Below are 27,974 nucleotides of genomic sequence, written 5' to 3' on the forward strand. Positions count from 1 at the left end.
GCTGGTGAAGGTCAAGTGTCCTGCTGCTGTGGGATTTGAACCTGCGAACACCTAATCCCCAGCCCGCTTCGCCTCAGGCCCCAGCAAACACGGAAGTGGAGAAGCTTAGCTGGAGGGACTCTCTTCCTCGTTCTTTGAAGCATAACTTTAGGTTTTTTTGTCGCTTTATCTTTCACCCACATAACTTCACATTGCTCAAGAGTTTGCTTTGAATCTTCTTTTTCCATGATGAACGTCACTCCGTCATGTGAGACAAAAGGAGAGAAGGTTCAAGAAAACAAGGGAATGTTTTTCACAAATATCTCAAGTTATGATTGTGTTTCTGTCTTTTTAGTCTGTTACCTGCAGCGAACAGCTGGTTTTCAGTATTAAAAACAAAGTTTCAAAAAGTACTGAATTCTTAGGAGGAGTAGAGATACTTGTGCTTCAAGTTTTGGTTCATGTTAGGTTAAAAAAGAAAGAAAAGAAAAAAAAAGTTCTGAACTGTAATCAAGAAAAAAGAGATGGGTTAGAAGACTCAAGCTGCCATCGGTGGACCTGCAGCTCATTTTTGCTTCATAAAAACAATTACACAGAAATTCAAAAAAAAAAAAAAAAAAAAACTCATTCTAGATCACAGGAAAATCACAAGGACACGCTGAAAAGCCACAACTCAAGAATACAGAGACGTTTACCACACAGGAAGCCAACAGGAGAACCAGCAGAACTCAACTGCTTTGTACGCCAGGTGAAGGCAGTCACACAATCAGGCACAGGTGTAGTTTATTCATGTTTTTGTTTTTGTTTTTTGTTTGTTTTTTGACAGATTATGTGAGCATTAAGATGTGAAGATAAAAGCTGAGGAGGAAGACGGCATGGTTGGCTTCATCCTCGGCTCGCACAAATGTCATTTTGATGCAATCAAACCTGTTTGCCCACACTGGTGTGCAGGAGGTCATGTGTTCAGTGTGCGTGGAGAGAGGAGTGTGTGGCAGTGTGTCTGCAGTGTTGAAACAGGAGGAACAGTTGCACCATGAGGCTCTAGTGCTTTGAGTTTGTCGTTTTATGGGATGTTTCCACACCAGGGAAAGATGGATGGATTGCTGCAGAAAAAGAAGCTCTGAGCTGTCGTCACTTACAGCAGGTAGATACTGTGTTTATATGGTCTTTAGTGTTTTCTCATGAATAAAGTTAAGTGTTGAGCTCATTCATGCAGCAGTGCACATTTAGAGCTTTCTAAAAGCTGTCTTTCTTCTATTAGTAGCACTAGATAAGAGTTTGTAGCATACTTTGTGTGTTGCATGATTTGACTGAACTCCTCCTGAGAGGAAATAAGCACGTCTTTTACTACTGAGACTGAGCTCTACCAGTTTCTACTCACAGAACTCCAACACTGACAAGATGTTTTAGTTATTCGTCTCTACAGATGGGCACAGTGAACTGTCCTACTCTATCTTTAGTACTTGTTTATCTGTTGACTTAACTTTAACTCCCTCTATTGAAACACCTACTTTCCACTCCTTCCATTCTATGCAGTGGCTTGGTGCTCCCTAAAACCTAAGAATGTGGGGTAGGGATAGCAAAAAAAAAAACCCCATTAACTTTTTTTTTAAAGAGGAAAAGTAACTGAATCTTTCTCCTCGACTGTTCTTCTTCACTAAAGTAATATGCATCCTTTAATTTGTCTGCATGTTTTAACTATTGTTAATACCTTCGTGCTCCCATCACCTTGGCTGTTAAGCTTACATGTAGTTTAGCTGAGGGTAATGTGAAAGATCTATGGTCATTTTATGGCTTCTTTGTCCTAATGTCCATGTGAGGTAGTGGTGTAGTTTTGTTTGTATGAACGGACACTTTTTGTCTGTACTTTTTGTTCATTTAGTCCAGGGTTTCTTAGCCCTCGTCCTCGAGGCCCAGTGTCCTGCTTGTTTTACCTTGCTCCCAGTTGGAACACACCTGATTGCAATGAGAGCTAATTACTGGGCTTCTTTACAAGCAGCCCAGTAATTAGCTCTCATTGCAATCAGGTGTCAGAGAGAGGGAGAGAGGTAAAACATGCAGGACACTGGGCCTCGAGGACCAGGGTTAAGACACCCTGATTCAGTCCATATATCTGTCCATCTCCTGGAAGTTTACAGACCAAGCGGAGCAGTACCTCTGATCGCCATGGTGGGGCAGTGCTGAGATTGGAAAGCAAAATAAAAACAAAACAACAAAAACTTAGTGCAAATGTTGAAAGAGCAGCCATCTCCAGGTGTTAACCATCTTAATTAATTTGCCTCTTTCTCATTAATAACTTTGGTGTGAACTGCTGCTTTCACCACGGTCGTTATTGTGAACTTCTTTTATGTGAAGTTCCATTTTAAAGGACAAGAAGCTCCATTAAAAAACTTTTGCTCTTCTTGGAATTTAGAGTGCTGACTTGGGGAAGCACTTTTCCTTGGACTGAGTTGCTTACTCTAATACATTGGATGAATCTGATTTTGACCTTTTCATCAAGAAACCAATAATAAAATCCATAACAAGCCATCAGACACCAGTAAGGAAACTACCCAACATTTTCAAGTAAAAACTGACTACATTGTTTATTTTTTTCTTTATTATTCTTGCTTACTTGTCTTTGTGCTGCTGTGATGACTGAATTTCCCCACATGGAGAGAATGAAGTCTAATCTGAAGTCCTCTGTCCGTCCTCCCCGGTTGCAGAGGGATGTTCTAGACCACATGGACACAGAGAGTCATGGTGACTCTCACAGGCTTTCCTGCTCCCCTGGAGCCAATCTCTGCGGCCTGGGAGCTGAGGATGACGCTCTCGGAGATCGTCAAGTACCTGGTCCTGGCCGTCTCCATCAGCCTCCTGCTCCTGGCTCTGGGCATCCTGGCCTGGCAGATCATCAGATGCTGCTCGCACACACACACCAGATACACCCAGCGAGAGACAGGTGATGGGGATTACAGTATTTACTTTTCCAGCAGGAGGAAATTTAATTTCATGGTCCAGGGGGGGGAACAATAAATAGGAATGTTTTTAATTTAAGAGCAATCTTTGAATGTGTGTCTAGAAAAGGGTTCGTATGAAGGCCTGAACCATGAATATGTTAGTTTTTGTTCATTATTTTATTAATGGAAGAAATTGAACAATTGCACCATAATAATTAGTGTTTTATAAAATATTTCTGTAAAATATGAACATTTTGTGTAAAAGCAAAAAAAAAGAACAAAAAAAATCAATTATATTACATGTTTTTAGCCAAAAATAAAGTACATAAAGATTTTTTTTAGTTTACTTGACTCTTAATAAAAGGCTCCATGTTATGAACTGTTCACCTCATAGTGGTTTTCCAGCAGTAATGTGTTCTAATAGTCTGTGTATGAAGCCTCAGAAGTGAAGGTCTGTCCTCTTCCTCACTTCTTCACCTTTAAGTGAATGTGTTAATTTTCCCTCCATGACATCAGCTGAGGAAATAACCTGGTAGTGAATACTGCCATTGACCCTCCTGAAGGTAGATGAGCTCAGCCCTCCAAATAAATGAACAGGAGCCTTTTTTTTCTACAATATTTCCCCAAACAGCAACATCCTGTGATAATATTAATCCTGCACAAATGTACACTTCACCGATTGGGGGGTGTTTAAGTTTTTCTTTTCTTCCTTCCTTTTTCCTGATTGAATAAGAAAGCTGCAGTGGAAATTATTGACACAGGTAATGTGTTTGTGGTGATATGGTTTGAACAGTGTTGTTGGATCTCTGATGTGAAATTGTTGTAAAACTGTATAATATGGAACCTTTAAGATTGGTTGCTCCCACTACAATCCACAGGCAAACAAATGGACTAAACCATTTTAAATCGGAGACGTGGAGACAAACAAATAATCTTTGTTTGAAATATGCACAGTTGCCTTCGGTTATGATTGGTAGTTTAAAACAATTATATTAAAAGATAAATGTATATTTACTGTTCAGTTGTTCCTTACACCCATTTCACCTGTTTTTTACCCATTTCTACCAGAAGTATTGAGACCAACACAGTTAAAAATTGAAATAGAACTAATGAGTGTTATTATTAATTCTTTTTGTGTTCTGTATTGTGACATCTACTGAATACGATTTAAAATGATATTGCTCGTTCTGCATTGTAGTGAATAATGATCTGATGTTCTCAGAAGAGAAGTCCTCAGCAGCTGAAAACTACTCCGGAGCTCCAAGTACAAAGGTAAGAGCAACACAAGATCACTCAGAATAAACAACACTGGAGTGAGGAAAATTATCAGTGTTAGAATAGATAGATGAACGCACTAAAGCAATACTTTCCAGAGAAATGTGAGGAAACGGTCTTCTGTCAGGATGTGTCTTTATTATGAACAGGTTTTGTATTAATTGTAAGGAAATCTTTTCATCTTAGTTGTTTGCTTCCGTGTCATTTTTCATCTCAATTTACAGATTGGTAAACAGGTTGACTGAAAAACTTATTGGTTTGTTGATTAAATACTCAACTCGCATATGAAAGAATATCATGTCAGTTTTGAAAAAAAACTTGTCATTATTTAACTAAAACTGAAACAGCAATATATTTTGCTTTTTTCATTTTTTTTAACACATAAACTGAAATACTTAAGCAATAAATATAATGATATGTTTTCTTAATATAACAAAATATTAGTTTAGGAGTAAAGCAAAATCCCAAATCCCCAGTTTGGCCTTATTTAAATCGTTTTGTAACGCAATTCAACTTTAGTGTATCTTTTGTGTTTGTTACATGTAAATAAATACATTAATGCAATAATTACTCACTATTACTTTTCAGTGGTGTTATGCGACTGTTTGAGATGTGACTATAAACATGTATACAAAAAAACATACTCCTTTAAAAAGCCCACATGCATGCGCGTGAGTGCACAAATACACACACACACACACACACACATTGAAGTTGACAAGAGAAAACACTTTGCATGCTTGGCTCTGTTATTTTTTTTTAGTTATCAGGAGAAAAAGAGAGAAGTGTGATATTTTCACATCTACAAACTAAACAGAGTTCCACCTGGTTCCACCTGACTGCTTCACTCTATACTTTTCATCAAAATTGGAATTCAGGTATTACAGCACATGGAAACATACCTTATAAATATTAACGGTTCAAAGCAACAAGTCAAACTCCAGTTAAGCTGAAGGGCCTTTGGACTGCTCTGTGCTTCTGGCGACACAAGACAGTAAAATTAGGACAAAAAACGACTTCAACCTGTGCTTGAGTCTTGACGTGGATTTAGCAGCTGTTTGTCCACCTTTGGGAGAAGACAAGGCGAGCTGGGAGGAGTGTTTGTCCTGATGTTGAGCCTTCCTGCATGTGGATCCTCACACACACTTTGTTTATATAGTCTATTTGCATGATGCCACATGACTTATGTGTCAGTCAACACTGCGCTGTGTTTATTAAATGTTTCTTACTTAATGGTGGAGAAAAAAATAGAGTTGGATTCAAATTTAAAGGTACATATGTGAGGTTAGAAGCTGGTCAGAGATAGTTTGTTTCTGTTCAACAGTGTCAAATTCTGGTCTTGGGGGACCTCTTCACTGCAGGTGTAGGACTTCAGGATTTCTCCAGAGCTTGGTCGTGATGTCTATGCTACAATTAAGAGTGTTATGGTAAATTTGGATTAAAAACTTGCAGGACGGTGGCCTCTAGGACAAAGGTTAGACATCTCCGCTGTAGTGCAATGCCTATGCAAACAGAGTAAACTGAGACCTGGGAGCCAGAAGCCAAAGAAAACCTAAAGGTGTCATGGAAATGTTTGTGTGTGTGTGTTTTTATTTTGTGTTCGGCAGACGGTCACAGCCAACGCCGAGGCCTTTAGGCTCAGCCGCTATTTCTCTCTGGCCTCGTATCCCTCCTCAGCATCCAGCCAGTCAGACGGGGAGACGGGAGAGAAGGTAACCAGCAGGAAGGTAACAGAGCCTCTGTCATCCTGATGTAATGAGGCAGCTCATGCAAGTTTCATGGTATTGTCTGTACCCATTCCTCTGCGGTTAAAATGACTACTAAATCACTTCAGAAACATTGCAACAAAACTTTAAGCTCAGATTTGAGCTGCAAAAAATGTTCTATTGTGTTGATGTAGTAGCTGTTAAGGTATTTAATCTCAGAAAACTTTGGTTCCTCTTAAAAAGGTTTAATGAATGATTACACATTGTCAGGACATGTCAAGCCTTCAGGGGTCTTTCCTCACATACTGTCTCTTGTCGTCGCAGGTTGACGGATCGCTACGTTTCTCGGTCTTTTACGACCAGCAGCAGACCCAGCTGGTGGTCACCGTGCTGCAGGCCGAGGGTCTTTTTCAGGACAGGCCCACGAGAAGCCTTCATCCGTTCGTCAAGATCCGGCTCATGTTTGCGGAGTCCACAGTGAACATGGAGGAATTTAACTGTGACGAGGTGATTTGATTGTGTTAAAATTTGATTTTATTCTTTTACGAAGTGTGAAATGAAAAGCGAAAGCAGCGGTGGTTGCCTTTTTGACCCAAAGTTGTTTGTGAGCCAAATTCCTGTCATTTCCCATGCAAAAATATGCCAACACCATCCCGGGGTTTTCTGCTGGAACTGTCTCTCTGCGCTGATCGTCTGAAGGTGTTATGGATTAGTGCTGTGTGATCCTCTTAGAGAGAAGCCACGCCGCCTGTTCTGTGGACGGTGCTGCAGGAGTGGAGGACTCGTGTTGTGAAAGGCAGCTGCAGCCCTTTATTTGGAGACCAGTTCACCTGCATCCTGCAGGAGGAGGAGGATTTGCTCCGTCACATTAGCCTCAGGATGGAGGTCCTGCAGTGCAAAAACACACCTCTTACACATAAAACTGTATATGAGTGGTTTAAAACTCACATTTTGAAGTCCTTCAGGCCTTGCATTAAAGGCGATGTGTGCAGGGTACTTTGGAATGCTTCACTGATTCTGTGATTGTCGTGTTTGTGTGTGTGTGTGCGTCAGGTCAGGGACTACGATAAATTCTCCAGACACACAGTGTTAGGAGAGGTGAGGGTTCCTCTGGAGCGGCTCCACTCCGCCTATCCTCTGGAGCTACAAGAGGCTCTGCAGACTCCACAGAAGGTACTGCAGGCTATCACACACACAGCTAGCCAAGTCTAGGATGAAAATTATACTGCGGACCCCTGTTAGAGGAGTTGACCCTCACCAGCCGTGATGGTTCGTGGTTTCATTGGTTTTTGCCGACGTGTTGCTGATCTCATGCACAGGATCTTGTTGGGAAGCTGCTGCTGTCACTCAAGTTTCTCCCCACGTCTCAGAGGCTGGAGGTGGGCCTGCTGAAGATCAGAACTGTTCTCACTCAGAGTCACTCGAATGAAGGTAAACGACAAACCGCCTTCACACACACACACACACACACAGTCATCACACAATCACGGTACACCAGTTCTCCTCATGTGTTGTGTTCAGCTCTCTACGCCAGGGTCACTGTCCAGAGCAACCAGTCCAAGCTGCCGTACCAGAAAACCTCGGCAGTGCCCCGATGCTCGCTGACCGTCTTCAACAAGGTCCTCATATTCTCCCTGCCGGAGTTTCCCGTGGAGCAGTGTAAGGTTTTGGTCTACGTGTATGAGAGCCACACTTCAAAGAAATCCTCCAAACGCCTGATTGGACAGCTGATCGTGGGGAAGGAGAGGAGCTCGGAGGATGAGCACTGGAGTTTGATGATGCGCTCGGTTCGTCAGCCGGTAGCAAAGTGGCACAGCCTGCTGATCTGAGTCCCTCTCATGTTTATCTGTTGCTTGTATACAGCTGAAAAATGGTATATGAGACATCTCTGCTCCTGCAAACTCCTCCAACAAACAAACTCGGCTCCAGATCATCACTCTTAAACTGGTTCTTGGATGGTCAATTTGTTCACAAAACTTTGTAAAGTCACTCAAGAAACCAATTGTCATCATGCACCATCTATATATAATAAATTCTGTACAGAAAGCACCAAACAGACCAAAAGCTGCATGTTTTCTTGTTGAGATTAGAAACATTTCTCGATTAACGCACCTGGTAAATTAAAGGATTAAAAAAAGGTTTCTGTATAAACATGAAAAGCTTAAGTGTTTTTTAATTTACACAATGCAGGCAGCATTATGTCAGTGTTTTACTAAAGGCTTTGATTAGTTTGAAAGGAAGATACTGAAGAGGAATGGCTTGTGTATGTGAAATGCCTCAGAGATACACTTTTTGAAGGCATGGTGTGTTTAAGAATGTAAGTATTAATATTGCCCTTCAATCTTCTTCACCACTTTTTCCAGTTCAAAGGCACAGAGTGAAGGCAGTCGACACTGGACAGGCCACCAGGGAAAACACAGGGAAACATGCACTCTCATTCACACCTGGGAACAATTTAGAGTGCCATTTTACACAGGCATGGTTCTGGATGTGTGGGTGAAAACCAGTGTACCTGTAGACCTACTTGCAGTGCGGTGATCAAGTGAAACGTGTGGAAAACATTAATGTACATGAAATAACTACTCAGTTTGTCCACATGGTGGCAGTATAGACCAGGAGTTTTGTTTCCAGCACTGTTGAAAAGTTGAGAACAGATCCCATTCACAAACAAGTATTTGGACAGGTATATCTCCAAATTATGCTTCTTCTTCTCCTGGAGGTCAGTTCATGGAGCACACCTGATCGATAAGGTGCGTAAAAAAGCTTAATAACCCGAATCCTAACCGTAATGATAACAACACTGGTAACAACAGGATCAATCAAGGTTAATTTTCAGTTTTTCTGCTTTGAATTCTTATCCGTGGGCAAAATTGTTGGTACCCTTTGTTTAATGAACGGAAAAATTCACAGTGGTCAGAGAAATAACTTGAATCTGACGAATGCAATGATAAAATTTCTTTGAAATGTAACCAATAAAAGTCAGACGTTGCTTTTCAACCATACTTCAACAGAATTATTAAAAAAAATAAACTCAAACAGGCCTGGACAAAAATGATGGTACCCCTAGAAAAGACTGAAAATGATGTGACCAAAGGGTCATGTCAATCCAAGGTGTGTCCACTAATTAGCATCACAGGTGTTTACAATGTTGTAATCAGTCTGTGGCTCATATTAGGGCAACAGGAAGTGTAATTATTCAGAAATTCAAGATTCATGGGACTGTAGCCAACCTTCCTGGACGTGGCCGCAGGAGGAAAATTGATGACAAATCAAAGAGACAGATGATAATATGAATGGTAACAAAAGAGCCCAGAAAAACTTCTAAAGAGATTAAAGGTGACCGTCAAGCTCAAGGAACATCAATGTCACATCGCACCATCCGTTGTTGTTTGAACCAAAGCGGGCTTCATGGGAGACATTGAAAAGGAATGCCTGACTTTCATTGGTTAAATTTCATAGAATTTTTATTTATTACGACTTTTGTCAAGATTCAAGTTGTTTCCCTGACCACTGTGAATTTTTCTTTCATCAAACGAAGGGTACCAACAATTTTGTCCACGTCTGTATTTATGTAGTTTAACCTTTTTTTATGCAGTTTTGTTGCTGTTTTTCATCAATCAGTCAATCAATAAATCTTATTTAACAATCTGGTTAGGTGGGGTCTGAAAGAGCACAAAATGTCCTTTTCCATGTTCATGTAAATGATCATAACTGCTACTGATGATGCTATAAGATGTGGTTTCCCATTACTTATTTTTTCTATCAAAAGTTTTACAAAAAAAAATGTTCTGGATAAAAGGTATAAAGTCATTATTTCTTGTTGAAATAATCTCTGTCCTCGTTTTAAAAAATAACATGGTTAATAACTTGACAAAGGATAAAAGTTTTTTTTGAGACAATGTTGAATGCTTTAAGATGAAATCATTAAAAAGTATAGTGAAAAAGTTTAAACCACCAAATCCTCATAATGACGAAACTTTCAGCAAACTCTTAAATAATTGTTTATCAATAGCATATTTGCTGGTTTATCGCCACTTCCCACTGAAGGATCCTTCATACTTGGAGAACCACTGCCCTAATCCAATATCTTGGCTGCAAGTAAAAAGCCTCTGATGCACTCTAGTAATAATGATTTACTGCCAATAAATCCCAACAGTCATAAACAAGTGGCTCTCTACCACCAAGGCCTGGTGATAAAAATAAATCAACAGTGGGGTAAGTCCCCCACTCAGTAAATTAATTTTTCAAGTCCCCTCCTCTGGACTTTGTCTTTTTAAATTTCAACTTTGCAAACCAAAATAGGTAAAGCATTTACAAGTGCGTTCATCCCCACTCTTCACTTCTCATTGCCTTCCAGTGCTGTAACAGATTAGACTCTTGATTTCATGGCACAGCAGACAAGACTGTCAGTCGGTACTGCCTTCCTGCATTCATTATTATCAATTTTTTTTTCATCTCTTCTTCCAACAAACTGAGAAAATCATCATTGTGAAAAGTGTGTGTGTGTGTTATTACTCCAGTAGAAATGTTTGTATGTGTCCAGTGCAGTCGGCATCTTTTATGAGCAGCTGCTCGGACACTTTGTACCCTCGGAGAGTCTATTTCAGAATATCCCTGAGATCCACATTTCCTTCCACCTGTTGGCTGACCACACTCTCAATGAAGGATTATTTAATTACAGCATTAAGCCTGATTAATGACAATTAATTTGAACAGGAACTGACTATTGTTATATGGAAAGTTGATATATATCTTAGAATGTGTACATGTATAAGTGTGTGACATGTAATATAGTCTCATGCTGTGCAAAGTGGACATGAATATTTAATAATAGTTATGGTATTTTGTCAATGAAGAGCTATAAAAGAATGAAAAAGTACAGATTTCTCCCTGATGTACAACAATTTGCATGATTATCTTTGTTGTCTTCCTACAGTTACCCTGTCAATAATGTCAAACTGAATACTTTATTTCATTTTCATCTGGAAGATAAATAAATAAATAAAATAAGGAATATATGATTTTACCAGAGTAGTTAGATTTCCATACTCTTTCTCAGATATCAACTAAAAGAACCATTAAACGATTAACAACATTTTCACACAGAATGAAGCAGTATAGTAATGCTTTGGAATAGTTAATGTTGTATCATTCATGCATGGCATGTGTAATTGGTTCACTGTGGTCTAACACATCAAAGTACATAATTCAAGTACACACACTTCGCATGCCTTCGTCCGCAGGCTTGTATCGGATTCTTAGCAAATGGATGTGTTTGCTTAGAGAGCAAAAGTTAAAAATGGGGCTGATGCCAAATAGGGTCAGGCTGGCAGCTGATCCAACGAGTCGAGCATTTGTCGCTGTGCGTACATCTGATGTTTCATGTTTCCATCAGCAAATGCTGATCCTCAATTTGCAATAATCCCTGGCCCTAAAATAGAAAAATTGATGTGATTGTTTTTCTTTTAATTTAAAAGTCTTCTCATTTGATGTGAGTTATTGTCATGTATTTTATATTAGACATTTGAAACCTTAAATGGAGTGTTCAATAAAAAAAACAATTAAAAGATTTAACATTCATGCAGGAACTTAAATAACGAACATTATCTAGTTATATTATAGATGCAATAAATCTTCATCATTACGCGTCATAGATATGTCTTTCGTATCATTATTCATATGCCAAGCCATTAACACTTTAAAAGACTCTGCACACAGTTACAAGTCCATTTTTGACTCCTGCATACTGCTGCACTCTGAATGTCAGCCTCTTTCCGCCTGTTGAGCAATGCAATCTTCAAAATGTCACACACGGGAGTGAGTGGTAAACACTCCTCAAGTTTCCACAATAAATAGTCTCTCAACAAGTACAAGTGCAGAATGAAAAACATTCATTAATCTTTAATTCATTTATTCATTCTCAAAATTGTTTGTAGTCATTAAAGGGAAAATCAGCCTTTCTGTTAAAGTCAGGCAAAATCAATTATACAAGCTAATTAACAGATAGATAGATAGATAGATAGATAGATAGACAGATACAGTAGATACGTTTTTATTGTCCACCACAGATTTATAATCATGCACTTCATTTATTTTCATTTACAATATACAAGCTTTTAATCTGCTTTCAATAGCAACTCATCATCACTGTATTGTTTTTAGAAGAAATTATGAATAAATAAATAAAATAATTTCACATTTATTTATCTATTCATTTATTTATTTATTTATTTAATTATCTTACATTAGTCAACATATTCCTGCTCTAAGATATTGAACAGGCACTGTGTGTCAAAAAAAAATCATCTTCAGCTTTATGATGTTTTGCTCTTGGCTCTTAAAAGCTGTGATCTCCATGTCATCAGTTACAAATCCTTTAAATTCAGTGTATTGTAAATACTGTTTAGCTTTTCGGTGGTGATTGCATTACTGCAGCAGGCTATAGCCCCTCTGTGTGAGGATGGTCACTGAAGCATCCCATGCACCATGATACGGAGCCAACCGAACTTCAGAGGATGTCGATTATGTCCGATTATTTTATTTCACCTCCTGACATGTACACTTTTATACAATTTAGCAGTAAGAATAGTTGGTATCTTGCTTTGCTCTGAGGCTGTGATCAATATTAAAGTCTTCTTTTGCATTAGCTTGTTCAGGGGGCTTTCTTCTGGATCAGTGAAGGATTTATCAACCCTACAATTAAAGCTGGCCTTTTATATCCAAGTTTTATTGCTTTTAAGTGCATAGGTGATTACTTACAGACCTTGTGTGTTGCATGGCATTTGTTTGAATGTTTAAAATAAATAAAATGTTTCACTACACTGCAAGAAAGACAGAAAAACAGAAGGATTTGAAAGAGCAGCAGTATAATCTTTATTGTTTCAACACAAGAAATATCATATTTTATGATACAACAGAGTGAAACACTGAGTGTGCTTTACTCAGCGGAGTCCTTTCCCTGGAAAAGACAGATAAAAAGTCGGTGTAAGTTTGCTGTAATTTCAAAATGCTTCAAGGCAGTTCGCATCTGCTCCAAGATGTTGTGGATTTTACCGAAGTGGACATACCTTGCCAGAGTCACGGCTCTTGGCCCTGAGCTTGTTGACCTGAGACTCAGCGATGTCGGCGCGCTCCTCAGCCTCCTCAAGCTCGTGCTGGACCTTCCTGCACTTGGACAGGTGAACATTGGCCTGTTCCTCCTGAAACACGAGACAGAGAATTTTGTTTAAATCTTCACAAAAGCCTGCAGGTGTTAAAGGTAAATCAATCTAAATCAATACACTCTCTTACCGCTTCCTCAGCCTGCCTCTTGTAGGCCTTGACCTTCAGCTGCAGCTTGTCAACCAGATCCTGCAGTCTGCTGACGTTCTTCTTGTCCTCCTCAGTCTGTAGCAGGACACATGAATTCGTGATTAAAGGTCTTGATGATGAGTTTAATTTCAAAGTGTTTATCAGTTTGAATGCTTGTGCTACTGTACCTGATAGGTGAGCTCCTTCACTCTCCTCTCATACTTGCGGACACCCTTAACGGCATCAGCACCGCGTCTCTGCTCAGCCTCAACCTCGGTCTCCAGCTCGCGCACCTGAAGCAAAGAGTACCAGTTATTTAAAATCTGTTTGTATATTTTTTCAGGCGCAGAAATCTTGTCTCCAGCTTACCCTGGATTCGAGTTTCTGGAGCTGCTTCTTGCCACCCTTCATGGCCAGGTTCTCAGCCTCATCCAGGCGGTGCTGCAGGTCCTTGACGGCAACCTCCAGGTTCTTCTTCATCCTCTCCAGGTGAGCGCTGGTGTCCTGTTCCTTCTTCAGCTCCTCAGCCATCATAGCAGCCTGGATGACACAATGATTTCAGTGTAAAACAGCACGAAAAAAGGACAGATGATGTGGAGCATGCTGCTAAGGGAAGAAACCAGCCGTACATCAGTGATGGCCTTCTTGGCCTTCTCCTCTGCGTTCCTGGCTTCCTGAACAGCGTCATCCACTTCACTCTGGACCTGGACCAGGTCGCTCTCGAGCTTCTTCTTGGTGTTCAGAAGGCTGGTGTTCTAAAAAAACGGAAAAGATTGTGTGAGGTCAGAATGTCTCTTAAAAACTTAGATTTGTCACTTATGAACACTGAGAAGATGTTTTCAAATGTGGAGAAAATCCTCACCTGAGAGTGCAGAAGTCCGACACGCTCGCTGGCATCAACCAGCTCCTGCTCAGCAACCTTGCGGCTCCTCTCAGTCTGCTCCAGGGCAGCTCTGAGCTCCTCAATCTCAGCCTGCATGAGACCGTTCCTGCGCTCCACCATGGCGGCCTGCTCCTTCAGGTCGTCCTGGGCCCTCACAGCATCGTCAAGGTGCAGCTGTGCATCCTGGAGAAGAAAAAGTATGGAAAAAGATTTAAAAAAATACCAGACTGGAGATGTACAGTACCTGCCATGCTGTTCTCAATAGCTCATAGACTTAAAGTACCTTCAGCTGTGCCTGCACGTTCCTCAGCTGTTTCTGGGACTCAGCAGCCTGGCGGTTGGCGTGGCTCAGCTGAATCTCCATCTCATTCAGATCACCCTCCATCTTCTTCTTGATCCTCAGGGCATCGTTCCTGCTCCTGACCTCAGAGTCCAGAGTGCTCTGCATGGAGTCAATCACCCTCTGGCTGTTCCTCTTAATCTGCTCCATCTCTTCATCCTTCTCTGCCAGCTTCCTGTCCACTTCACCCTTGATCTGGTTGAGCTCCAGCTGAACACGCAGGATCTTTGACTCCTCATGCTCCAAGCTTCCCTAAAGGCATCAAAAAAATACACAAATACTTATTTTAGAAGATTAGTTTATGACTGGGAATGTTAACCAAAAGCAAATCAGAGGCAAAAAAAAAGTGTACCTCAGCCTCCTCAAGAGCAGTCTGGATCTCAGCCTTCTCAGTCTCCACCTGCTTCTTGGCCTTCTCCAGCTCATGGATGCTCTTACCAGTCTCACCAATCTGTTCAGTCAGGTCAGAGATCTCCTCTGCAAAGAGGAGTCAGGACGGTTAAATCTGAACATATGAAATGTGAATATTCTGATAAACACATCTGGGGCTCAAACAGCCGAGACTTTTGGAAACTCACGCTGCAGATTCTTGTTTTCACGCTTCATGGTCTCCAGCTGGTCAAGGGCCTCCTCATAGGAGTTCTTCATCTTGAACAGCTCAGTGCCAAGAGAACGAGCCTCCTTCTGGGCTCCCTCAAGCTCAGCCTGACCCTCCTCATACTTCTGCTTCCACTCTGCCAGCACCTAGATATGAAACCATTCGCACAGGTGAGTGGTGCATCCACACGGAGAGAAGTCGTCCCAAGTGCCGGTGGGAGCTGAAGCTGAAAGACATTACCTTGTCGAAGTTCCTCTGCTTCTTGTCCAGATTGGCAGCCAGTCCGTTGGCTCTCTCCACATCGATCATGAGGTCCTCAACCTCACTCTGGAGCCTCTGCTTGGTCTTCTCAAGAGAAGCACACTTGGAGTTCACAGCCTCAATCTGTTCCTCAGCCTCCTGCAGGCGCTGAGCCAGCTTTTTCCTGCGAAATACAAAATAAACAGTGAATAACTCAGAGGTATATACATGTAGTGCAACAAAAAAATGTTGAGTGTAGATGTCATTTAATTGTTTGACCATCACTCACTTGGCCTCCTCAAGCTCCTCTGTGCGCTGGATGGCATCAGTCTCGTATTTTGTTCTCCACTGAGCCACCTCGCTGTTGGCCTTGGACATGCCGCGCTGCAGCTCAGCCTTGGCCTCCTGCTCCTCCTCAAACTGTTCCCTCAGCAGGTCGCAGTCATGGCGGGCAGACTGAAGTCCGTGGGCAAGGGCATTCTTGGCCTGAAGTGAGTCAAAGGAAAAGGTGATAAGAGATCAAACTCCCCCCAAGATTAATAACCACTGATGGTGTTCTCAAATGATTCTTACCTTAACCTCCTCCTCAATCTGTCTCTTCAGCTCCTCAATCTGCTGGGTGAAGGCCTGTTTGCCTCTGGTCAGCTGGGAAACAAGAGCTTCCTTCTCCTCCATCTGACGGCTGAATTCACCTTTAGTGAAGATGGCAATAGAATATAAGTTCATATTCGTCTGTGTCTGTCAGACATTGAGGGTCTTATGTGCCTTATACATACCATTCTCTGTCAGGAGACGTGCCTTCTGTGCACCTAAGTCGTTCATCTGGCGCAGGTTCTCATCATTCTTGGTCTTCAGTTCGCTAAGTTGGTCCTCAAGGGTACGGCACATCTTCTCCAGATTTCCCTGGAGTGGAGAGAATCGATTACATCAGTGATGCCACTTATGTTATTAACAATTTTTGCTTTCAAAATCAGGGACAAAAGTTAAAACTATGTGCTCTATGTACCTTTGCTTTGGCCACGGCCTCCATGTTGCTGGAGAGGTCATCAATCTCCATCTTGTACTCGCTCTTCTCCTTCTCGAGCTTCTGCTTGACGCGCTGCAGGTTGTCGATCTGCTCTCCCAGCTCAGCAACGCTGTCGGCCTGCTTCTTACGAAGAGCAGCGGCGGTGGCTTCATGCTGCAGGGTGGACTCCTCCAGGTCACGACGGAGCTTCTGGAACTCAGCCTCGCGCTTCTTGTTCATCTCAATCTGAGCAGCAGTTGCGCCACCGGCCTCCTCCAGCCTCTCGCTGATCTCCTCAAGTTCCCTGGACAGGTCAGCTCTCTGCTTCTCAACCTTGGCACGAGCAGCGCGCTCAGCCTCAATCTCTTCCTCCAGTTCCTCAATACGGGCCTGTTTGGAGTGATTAAAGGGTCCATTATTAAACATTCAAACAGAGATACACACATGAATTACTGCTTGATGTTGCATCAGTCACCTGAAGCTCCTTGATCTTCTTCTGAAGCTGGGCACCCATGGACTGCTCATCCTCAATCTTGCTGAGGAGCTGGCTGATTTCGAAGTCCTTCCTGTAATCATCAGAAAATGCATAGTAAGAGTTCAACATGACATGGCATGTGTCTAGAAACACAAAGCATGTCTTTAAATAAAAGAGAAAACTATGTTTAGTTACTTCTTGATCTTCTCGTCAGACTGCTGCTTGTCATTCTCAAGATCCATGATGGATTCCTGGGCCAGTTTCAGGTCACCCTCCAGCTTTCTCTTGGCTCTCTCAAGGTCCATGCGGAGCTTCTTCTCTTGCTCCAGGGAGCCCTCAAGCTGTGCATGGATGCAATTTTATTATCATCACATCCAAGAGGAGTCTTATTTTGACACTTCAGGTGAGTTTTTTTTTTTTCTTTTTTTTTTTGAGGAGAAAACCTTACATCATCGACTTGCTGCTCAAGCTTGGTCTTGGCCTTGGTCAGAGTGTTGACCTTGTCCTCCTCAGCCTGCAGGTCATCGAGAGTCTGCTGATGGGCCTCCTGAAGAGCTTTCTTCTCCTTGGTCAGCTTGGCGATGCTCTCATCCTGAGAGGCCATCTCCTCAGTCAGGTTCTTCACCTGCATTTGCGAAAGAAGATGTTATTGCATGGCTTAACAATTCCTGAGTTTGATTTGTTCATCAGAACAGACCGTGATTTACAAACCTTGTTCTCAGTGGCATGTTTCTCCTTCTCCACTTTGGCCAAGGTAAGCTCCAGGTCATCAATATCCTTCTTGAGCTCAGAGCACTCATCCTCCAGCTTTCTCTTCTTGGCAGTAAGCTCAGCATTGATTTCCTCTTCATCCTCCAGCCTCTCAGTGGTCTCCTTGAGTTTGGCCTCCAGCTGAATCTTGCTCTTGATCAGGCCCTCGCATCTCTCCTCAGCATCTGACAGATTCTCTGATTCCTAGTTCATATTGACAAAAAGGTATTAACAACTCAATATTATGTGGACATAGTATTGAAATAAAAAATGTTTTTCCCAGGTTTTCTTCTTACAGATGCAACTTGCAGCTGCAGGTCATTCTTCTCCTGCAGAAGGGACACCATCTTCTCTTCCAGCTCCTTCTTCTTGGCCAAAGCATTAGCCAGGTCGGACTGCATCTTCTCGTAGTTCTCCTTCATCTGTGCGAGCTCCTTCTCAGTTTCAGCGCTCTTCAGCAGAGGCTTGATCTTGTAGTACACCTTCATCCATGGCCAGTGTTTGACATTCATGAATGAGCGGACGTTGTACTGGATGGTGAAGATGGCCTCTCTGTAGACAAGATGTGTATGTTAGAGACAAGTTATCCTTCAGGTATCTTGACATGTCTATTTTGTCAATTTGTTGTTTCTAACTCACCTCCTCTCCATCATCTTGACAAACTCCTTCCTCATGAGGTATCCACGGCAGAGAGCCTGAGTCATGGTGACCAGGGCTGCCAGTTTTTCATCTCTCATCTCCTCAAGGGTACCCAGCAGACCAGCCTTGAAGAACACCTAAGCAAACAAAAACATGTAAAGATCAATGGATGTCTACACAAAACTAAGCAATATACCAGACTACACCAGAATAAACAGAGTATACACATAATTAATTTTTAGCCTTCTGTCAATAAGGTACCTTCATGGATGGACCTATGAATTTGTTATTTCTATAGCTTATGTACATCTTGAGACTGCTGAAAGAAGTTGCTTTTTGAGAGAGGCATTCAAAGTAGTATTCGGAAAGGTTTTATAAAGCTTATGTCGAAAAACCTTTGTATAAAGTAAAAGTGCTTACCTTGGTGTGTCCAAATCTGTACTGGTCATGATCAATGTCAATAGAGCCCAGCAGCTTCTCAGCAGCCTTCTTGTTGTCAATGAACTGGCCCTCGGGGATGACACTGGCATTCAGCACCTTGTATCTGTTTTAAGAGAATTAAAGTCCTAGATGAGTATTGTTATAGAGGTCCCAATAAAAGTAGTGTTCCGAAATATCACCATTCATACCTCTGCTTGAAGTCACCGTAGAGGATTCTGCTGGGGAAACCCTTTCTGCAGATTCTGATACCCTCCAGCACACCATTACACCTGAGCTGGTGGATGACCAGGAAGTTCTCCATCAGACCTATAGAGTGAACATTTAGCATTTATGATCGTGCATACAGTTCTGAACCCTAATTCTAATCAATATGAGTGTACAAACTCAGTATGTCAGTCATGTACCTGGAGTCTTGGACTCGTTGGGAATCAGGCAACGCACAAAGTGAGGATGGGTGCTCCTCAAGTTGGTCATCAGCTTGCCCAAGTTCTCCTGTGGGTACATAGTGATGATTTTGCGTCAATAAATGTAACAAGTATGAAGGTAAATATCAAATAATACTTCAGGTATAACTTAAACCTTACTCTGAACTGTGAAGACACAGTCTGCATAGAGCCACCCTTCTTCTTGCCACCCTTCTTGCCGCCACCAGTCTCTGTTCAAAATTGAGATAAAAAGATGACAATGAATAATCATGTCCCATGAATTCACAATTATGTTTACAGCTAAACATAACTTTGCTGAACATACCCTCAACAACGGGGGGATACAGGACAGGCAGCAGTTTGACTGAGGACTTCTGGTACAGCTGAATAACAGACTCGTTCAGTGGGTCCTTGTTCTTGTCCAGCCAGCCAGAGATGTTGTAGTCCACGGTACCAGCATAGTGGACCAGGGAGAAGTGGGCCTCAGCCTTGCCCTTTGCTGGCTTGGGCTTCTCAAATGCCTTTGTCTTGCCAAGATGCTGGTCATACAGCTTGTTCTTGAAGGAAGTGTCAGTGGCCTTGGGGAACATGCACTCCTCTTCCAGGATGGAGAAGATGCCCATGGGCTTGATAAAGCAATAGAAACATATGATGTGAATGGACAGTGTTATTCAGAAAAATAATGATACACGATGAATGTAGCAAATTGATGTGTACCTTCTCAATCAGCTCAATGCAGGCAGCCAAGTCCATACCGAAGTCAATGAACTCCCAGATAATACCCTCCTTCTTGTACTCCTCTTGCTCCAGGACGAACATGTGGTGGTTGAAGAACTGTTGCAGTTTCTCATTGGTGAAGTTGATGCACAGCTGCTCCATGCTGTTGAACTGCAAACAGAATATATACCTGCGTTACCTCTAAAAGGAACAAATATAACATATACTGACAATAATAGCTATTTCATGATGGAGGAATGAAGCTTACGTCGAAGATCTCAAAGCCGGCAATATCCAGCACACCAATGAAGAAGTTCCTTTGCTGCTTGGTGTCCAACATCTGGTTGATACGGATGACCATCCACAAGAACATCCTCTCATAGATAGACTTGGCCAGGGCAGTCACAGAGTTCAGCACCTAAAGATTGACAAGAACATAAGTATTTGTCAGTGAAAAACTGGGAACTGGGTTTTTATGTTCATGCAGTAATTCTGTATCAAGGTGCCTCGCTGCAGACGGCATAAGTAAGTTCTACTTACCTGAGGTACTGTCTGTCCCTTGGTGACGTACTCATTTCCGACCTTCACTCTGGGGTAGCACAAAGCCTTCAGCATATCAGCAGAGTTCAGACCCAGCAGGTAGGCAACCTTGTCAGCATCTGAAAATAACATAATGCTCTTTCATTCAAAGCTTTATTACTTCTGTTTGAGGGTTTTGTATCTTCAGTATTGCACAAGTACTTACCCTCTGTGCCATCGGGCTCAGCCTGCTCCTCACGCTGCTTCTGCTTGAACTTCATGTTACCGTGGTGAAGTACAGCACCAGTCATCTTGTAGATGCTCATTTTCTCCTCATTTGTGAAGCCCAGAATGTCAATGGCGTTCTGTTCAGAAGAAGTATATTTACCTTAGAAAATGTTCAACAAAAGCAACACTGAAAACATACGTAACATACGACACTGTGAATATTAGGACTGTTACTCACATCTGTGGCCTCAAGCTCAACTTTGTCATCAATGCTAGCCACAGTGATCTGGCCCATGCTGCACATGGGGAAGTCATAGGGGTTGGTGGTGATCAGTGACATCTCTGAAAGTCAAAAAAAGGTTAACTGTTTAGTCAGTTGATCATTTTGTGTGAAATCTTGGATTCACGATGTGAAAAATGCAAAAGTCTAATCACCGATCAGCTCGGGCTTGTGGTTGGTCATCATCTGGTAGAAGATGTGGTAGCCTCTCTCATCGGGAAGCTGGAAAGTGACTCTGGACTTCTCCAGCAGATCTGCAAAATTTAGGTTAATAAGTCACATTTTGCTCAACATCTATACACATTTGTGACTCACAATGACAAATTTTCCACTTACAGGTCTCAATATCAGCACTAGCCAGTTTACCAGTGGTGCCGAAATGGATTCTGATGAATTTACCCTGTTTGTGTTGAAGAAAATGTCATAAGTTACTCCATATAGGAAACGTATACAATGAGTGCTTCAGGGAAGAAATCACTTCATACTTACGAAACGGGAAGAGTTGTCATTCCTCACAGTTTTGGCATTACCATAAGCCTCCAGCAGAGGGTTGGCAGCAATAATCTGATCCTCCAGGGATCCCTAAATGTTTCAGATTTACCAGAGATGTCAGAAAAAAGTCTTTTCTCCTTGAAGTACATTTCATAAACCGTTTGACAACGCACCTGCATTTTTGATGATGTCTCCTTCTTCTTGTCACCACCAACTGAGATTGTGGCGAAGTACTGGATGACACGCTTGGTGTTGACAGTCTTTCCAGCACCAGATTCTCCACTAGGTATAGAGAAGGACTTTTAGTGCAAATCTGACAATGACATAAAACACAGAACTAAATCAACAAGCATAATACTTACGTGATCAAGACAGACTGGTTCTCCCTATCTGTTAAGAAAATAAACAAAGATATTCAGGTTTGTTTATTTTTTTTCCCACCTGCAACATCTAATTTCTATGTTGATAAATTCTTTGTAATGAAGAAAAAAAGAAAAGACTTACCAGTCAACATGAACTGATAAGCGTTATCAGAGACGGAGAAGATGTGGGGTGGAGCCTCCATACGCTTCTTGCCTCTGTAGGCAGCAACAACTTCAGAGTCGTACACTGGGAGCCACTTGTAGGGGTTCACAGTTGCACAGAACAACCCAGAGTAGGTCTGAAAGGATTCACACAGAAATTGAAAAAAAGTGAAGGCAAGCTCTTTGGTTCCTGGGAGGAAGTAACTTGCAAGAATTGTCTTTAACTAGGATCTTACGTAGATCATCCATGCTGCATAACGCTCTTTGAGATTGTACAACACAGAGGCTTCGTTGAGGTGGGTCATCATGGCCATGTCCTCAATTTTGTCGAACTTGGGAGGATTCATGGGGGAGACGTCATCTTCTTTGACTGTCCTCTCCTGCAACAGGACATCACTCACAATTAGAGCCAGTCACATTTTACTCACACCTGAGTCTGACTGGACGCTACTGACCTCCTCAGTGTCCAGGACTTTGACAGTGACTTTGCCACCGTCCTTCTTGATGATGGTACCCTTCAGGTACAACTCCTTCGTGTCAGCCACATAGCAGGCACTCTTGGCATCGAAGGGTTTGCTCTGAGCCTCAATTCTTTCCTTCTCAGGCTTACGGAGGTAAATGGCAGCCTTGCCATAAACGGCCATCTCCGCGTCCGTACTCATGGTGGCGGTTTATATCTATGTGAAGAAGCAAACGTCTAAGAAACATCTTGTTCATGGCATTGACAATATGGTGAACAGGAGCTGTTTCACTAAACAGGTCATAGGCGCCGATCATAGAAAAGGTTAAGCACCCACAGGGGGGATAGCCAATCAAAACACAAAAACAAACACAACTGTGTTTAAAATGAACTAAACATATCTGAATGAATTCGTGAACAATCTGTTGCCTTGGTCAGGAATCAAACCCCCGTCTCCCACATGGCAGGCAATAATTCAACCGCTGAACCATCAATGACTGCATATGCAACGTGGATTATCACAAGGCTTTTGTGACAGCGTCACTCAGATTAATCATTTAAACTTTTTGCCTAAATTAAAATCTCCCTCAATTGAAGGAAAATGACATGAAGCAAGGAGAAGAAGAGAAAGAGAGCGGTGTTGGATCCTTTCCGATCCAGGACCTTCTCTCTCTCTCTCTCTCTCTCTGAGCTGGTTACAATCGACCAGAACCCTCTCTGTGTGTCAAGTCTATCAAAATAGGCTTTATATAACGGATGATGAGAAAATCATTGTAAAATGAGTTCCTCAGAAGCAGCAAGGAACCGTATATACTCAGAAAGATTTAATTTTTAAATGATGGTAAATTATTCATAATATTTGAGCAGCCATGGGCAAAAACATGAATCGGCGCCTATGACACAAGTATAAAATGTACACTCCATGATGTCTGACATTGTTTCAAAACACGAATGCCTTCACTGATAACACCTTTTTGTCGTTTTATCAGAGTAATATTTAAAAAGTTCGTACCTGGCTCTCCCCTTTAGTGAAAAGAATGTTATTTTCCACAACCTGTTGAAAACAGAAGTAAACAATTTATGGACTGATTTTTAATTGTTGAAGTACTTCATATTAAAATCACAGTAACTCTAGAAATTTTAGTTTATAGTGAATTAAACCTCACAATGTCTTTGCAAAGCATTTAGTCTTGTATCAACTTGTCTATTAGCTGCTTTTCAAATGAGAACTACGTCTCAATAGTATGACGAGAAATGATGTAAAGTCTCACCACAAGCAGGAACTTCACTGGTCTTCCACCACACACTGATGCATCTCCCGGACCCCTTATATATGATCTATCCTGCTTAGCAAGCAAAGGCTAAAGCAGGCTGGCATGCCAAATATGGTGAGGATGACAGCTGAGTGTTGTAGCATTCGAAATGCTTTTCCTGCACTGCATTGATGGGAATCTCTGTCTGGAGTAGCTTTTCAGTGTTTCGTGATTACACATACATGTATAGAGTTAGAGGATTTATCTCATTAATGAAGAAAAATATTAAAAAGATTAAATTAGCAGCAGGAGTATGTGGCATTTTCACTCACATCTTTGGACATAAACACCTTTAGAATGAATCCTATGAATGTGGTGGTGCCTCGTGCCATATTTTTATCTTCCTGGCTATATTTTGGAACTCAGTAAAGTTTGCTGTGAAATGTTTCAATTAAGGACAAAGTGACCTTGAAAATAAAAAACATACTTGGACACATCTGATGAGCACATTTATTCCTAGAAACCCTAAAACAGTCTGATGCATTTAAAATGAATGTAAATGTGACAGACTGATATGATGACATGATCATAAATGGAGTTTTGACAGAATGATGAGGATATTTTTGGAGAAGCATAATGCCCCGGGTGTCCTTATTTAAAATCACAATTAAATTACAAATATGAGCTGTGCAGTTATGTGAGGAACATTGTGCACGTGTTACTTTTTCAACATCACTTCCACTCTGAGCTCTAAGTGGAGAGCTACACCTACATCATGGGGTGAGTTTTATTTTAATTTACAGAGTGAAGCACACGCTGGCCAACTTGGAGTGAAAGGAGGTACATATGCTGATCTGCTGTAGACAACATTCAGTAGCTCCGGCACTATGAGTAACTTTAAATGGGTAGGTTAAAGTGGGCATGCCAGAGAAGGGGGGACTTGCGCTGGATTGGCTGTTCCTACACGAGTTAAACAGATAAAAGGGCTCGAAGCAAACCTGAAGGCTGCTCTGCAGAACTTGCAATCTAACTGCCTTCATCCACTTAGATGCAACTTTTTTTTTAATTTTCTTTTTCTTTCTTTTTTTACAGGATTTATAGAGTGGTTATACTAAGAAAAAGATGCTTCATTCATCGAGCACCTTTTATAACCGCTATGAAGGTACATCTGACATTTATTTGTTGTTTTTGGGTCAGAATTGATGTATTTTTGATCAATGACAGTAAATATACTGTGAATATTACTATTTTATGTGCATGATCTATCACATTTCCTAAACTAAATCAAAATACAAAAAAGATTGACAGTAGCACATTAGTACTATCAGCTGTTTTCATGACCAATGTAAAACAGCGATTACACTTGTTTTTCTCCAAAAGTAAGTGCTACGAATCTTAAACAGAAAGAGAAACGTTTAACAACTATTAATCATTCACTGGCTATTCATTTGGCTCAAATACAGCTGGTGACCTGGATCATACTGTGGGGTTATTAAATCTGCGCAGTAATTAAAAGTTTCAGTAAGACTACATAAATCAAACTACAACAAAACTAGTAGTGAATGAAAAATAAAATTCAAAGCACAAGATATTGCATTAAATAATGATCCTATGAAATAAAACTGAATGCTGCTGCTGAGAGGGCTGCCTGCACTGCCGTATGAAATGTCTCAATCAGACCTACAGGGGGCGCACACGTGCTCCCCCAGGCCAGCATCAGACCACATCAAACTATTATATGAACTGCAGTGAACCTTTCACAATCCTAATCAGATTCAGATGGCTATGTGTGCATGGCATATTGTACATATGTGTGTTTTTGTAAGATGGATAGATAGTCAAATATGTATTAATTGTTTGATGTATTGTGATTTCTCTGGCGCAATCATAGGCAGTGTGAATAAAAATGTTCATCATCATTGTCTGAAACTAAATGAATAAACATGGACTTTTTGTGAGTTCATTCCAAACAGATGTTGGAAAATTACCTAAATAGATGTGTTTGTTTGCACCTCTGGTTCAACAAGCTTTACCTACTCATAAATGATACACCCAGTCAGGAAAAACTCAAGGGAAAAATTGCAATTTTATTCAAGAAGATGATCATTAGAGTCGTCTTCTTTTACTCAAGACGGCACACACAGCATGCAAAGTGTTGAATTAATCACTATGTCACCTGATATGGTCAAAAACACAGGAAAGGCAATATTGGGGAACAAATCAAACTTGGAGATGAACGTAATGTGTTGATATATGATCATCAAACTTCATGATCAGCCTACTTTTTCTTATGCCGAACAAGTTAATCTAATAAAGATTGTTATTGACAAAACTCAGTGGAGGAAAACTGGAGGCGAAGGACATAATCCAATAATTAGCTACATTTGTGTTCTTTGACTCCAGTTACGCTCAATTAACACTAAAAACATGCATTTGGATTCTTTCTTTTCCTGGTGAGCCCCCACAACAGTTGGTGTCCTGAAGTTATATAATTACACCAGCTCGGCGTAATATGATAAGTGTGTTAGGAGCTTGGAAATCGGACACTCATGGTCGGAGTCGTTCATGGTCGTTCTCAGTGAACGAAATCTTTACCTGGCAGACAGAGAAAGGAAGACAAAAGATATTGGTTATTTTTTTATTGTGCATTTATTTATAACATGTATAATTAGATGACATATTTAACTTTTTAATTTTGTTTTCCGTTTTTCAATTAGATGAGGGGCCGTACAAGACTTAATTCATTCTGGCCCTTTCACACACATACTATATTCACCTCCCTCATACATATGTTTTCTCTTTCACATGCAGGCATTATCTTTTCACACACATACATTCTCCTTGCACATACTGCAAGCTTCAAAGCAAAGGAGTTCTTTTGAAATCACAGACTGTACACACATTAAGGCTGTTCTTGCACGTTTTGTTAACATTTTAGCTTTGAAATAGTAAAAGATCCTGTTTCCCATGAGTTCCAAGAAGTTATAAGAGATCATTGAAAACTGAGGGGAAGGTTTGGAGGTCCTCTGTGAGAAATTTTTAGGAATTTAGATGTGATTTCCTGCTTTCTGTTTGATTTTAAATGATGAAAAATTTCTTTGACTTATCCTTCTCTTGTCAAAAATGAGTCACTTGTGCTTGAAGTCAGTATTTGTTGTGCTTATTGTATCTGTTTTCATTGTTTAATGTATTTTTGTGTATGCTGTTCAGATTTAATATGCCACCAACTGAAGATAGTGAAGCTGTTCTTATAGTTCCATTTATCAAGTGTGGATTAAAGGTAGTAAAGTGTGAAGACAATGACTGAAACCAGGCCTTTCTCCAGACAGTCTGTTCTGAGTAAAATACTTTTTACGTAAAATTTTGGGCATTCTGAAGAATGTAAATGGGCCAAATGCTCTCTAGAACAGGCCTGATACTAGACACTGATACTAGAATCTACTTTTGTTGATATAGAGCATTTGAAGAAAAATTATAAATAAAACACCGAATTCTTGTATTTAGGAATTTCCAAAACCTATTGAACATGAAACAACGCCAACAGCACAGTAATTGTGGAAACAAATCACATTTCTTAGGCAAATGTTTCTATTACACTTTTACTTCTTTTACTTTTTAGTACTGAAACCAAAAGCTTCAAGCATGGCCCCCGCCCCAGGGCTCCCCAGGGCCACACTTATGTTATTTTCCCCTGAAAAACAAGCTGATTGAGTTAAGTAATTCTTTCTAATGGTGGAGTTGAAGCCTCTGGTTGGAAACATGAAGCTGATAAGAGGATGTAGAGACTCAGGAGCAGTGAAGCTGGAGGTAGAAGCTCTGGCTGTGGCACTCTGCAGAAATGATACCCTGATACTGATCATAAGGATACTTTTACAGAATTTGCCGGTGGAACTTTTAAATCAGAAATTATGACAAAACACACAGGATGTAGTTACGGAGAGAGGTTCAAAATGCAAATCGAAACTTCATTTAGAATTTTCAGCTTTTGATCATTGTCCATGTTTTTCTGAGTGAAGAAAATATATTATCCTGTTATTATTGAGATACACCGTTGGGAAATAACGAGGTTACTTTACATAATTAGGATACAAAAAATGTAACTGCAATCTGTTACTGTCAATAAAAATATTTAATCTCATTACATGTATATCAAATACAAACACAGATTACTGGGCAGGATTACTTACAACAAACATACGTGACATTGTGACACTTTACGGCACTTTACAGTACTTTACGGCACAAACCGCGAGACCACCATAGACATATTAACAATAGATCCTGTAGATTTATAAAGAATAGCCGCCACGTCTTGGAACAGTCGCCCTCTCTGCCGCTATTTGAAGGAAACAACCCGTGTTTCCGTGGATTTTAATACCTTCTGCTGGAGTCATGGCTGCTCCCAGGGAGATAAACTCATTCTTTGTCTGTAAACGTATAAGTCAGCTTCTCTGTACAAATTATGCCTCAGCTGTAAAAGTTCTCTCCTCAACATGCAGGCACTCAACGTCAAGC

At 41.0% G+C, this 27,974-nt stretch overlaps 2 protein-coding genes across 4 annotated transcripts; one reads left to right on the forward strand and one right to left on the reverse strand.

The window, feature by feature from the left end:
• The first annotated feature begins 946 nt into the window (after window positions 1-946).
• On the forward strand, window positions 947-7,953 carry syt19 (synaptotagmin XIX). 3 transcript variants are annotated; one of them, XM_030095303.1, is made up of 9 exons: window positions 947-1,123; window positions 2,685-2,920; window positions 4,117-4,190; window positions 5,801-5,920; window positions 6,224-6,406; window positions 6,632-6,784; window positions 6,953-7,072; window positions 7,219-7,330; window positions 7,421-7,953. In XM_030095303.1, the coding sequence occupies exons 2-9, from the start codon at window positions 2,719-2,721 to the stop codon at window positions 7,726-7,728; spliced, it is 1,272 nt and encodes a 423-aa protein (XP_029951163.1). In that variant the 5' UTR covers window positions 947-1,123; window positions 2,685-2,718; the 3' UTR covers window positions 7,729-7,953. The 3 variants fall into 3 exon arrangements, with proteins under 3 accessions (XP_029951163.1, XP_029951164.1, XP_029951165.1); XM_030095304.1 differs by having other exon boundaries at window positions 5,801-5,905; XM_030095305.1 differs by having other exon boundaries at window positions 4,141-4,190.
• Window positions 7,954-12,754: 4,801 nt separating this feature from the next.
• On the reverse strand, window positions 12,755-23,497 carry LOC115391212 (myosin heavy chain, fast skeletal muscle-like). The gene is made up of 41 exons (XM_030095302.1): window positions 23,478-23,497; window positions 23,219-23,260; window positions 22,202-22,423; window positions 21,983-22,126; window positions 21,727-21,883; window positions 21,585-21,612; window positions 21,396-21,504; window positions 21,220-21,312; window positions 21,067-21,130; window positions 20,886-20,984; window positions 20,689-20,792; window positions 20,449-20,587; window positions 20,244-20,362; window positions 19,972-20,121; window positions 19,704-19,874; window positions 19,312-19,612; window positions 19,146-19,216; window positions 18,966-19,053; window positions 18,750-18,867; window positions 18,541-18,664; window positions 18,121-18,257; window positions 17,778-18,033; window positions 17,443-17,685; window positions 17,180-17,356; window positions 16,927-17,072; window positions 16,732-16,822; window positions 16,257-16,646; window positions 16,027-16,153; window positions 15,824-15,942; window positions 15,540-15,736; window positions 15,251-15,434; window positions 14,991-15,156; window positions 14,765-14,889; window positions 14,356-14,664; window positions 14,052-14,255; window positions 13,819-13,944; window positions 13,559-13,729; window positions 13,378-13,482; window positions 13,190-13,285; window positions 12,967-13,098; window positions 12,755-12,857 (listed from the first exon to the last, which is right to left on the reverse strand). Exons 3-41 carry the CDS (start codon window positions 22,406-22,408, stop codon window positions 12,837-12,839), a joined length of 5,808 nt encoding a protein of 1,935 aa, XP_029951162.1. The 5' UTR covers window positions 22,409-22,423; window positions 23,219-23,260; window positions 23,478-23,497; the 3' UTR covers window positions 12,755-12,836.
• Between the last annotated feature and the right edge of the window lie 4,477 nt (window positions 23,498-27,974).

This window comes from Salarias fasciatus, chromosome 7 (genome assembly GCF_902148845.1).
Source record: "Salarias fasciatus chromosome 7, fSalaFa1.1, whole genome shotgun sequence".
In the NCBI taxonomy this organism is placed as follows: Eukaryota; Metazoa; Chordata; class Actinopteri; order Blenniiformes; family Blenniidae; genus Salarias; species Salarias fasciatus.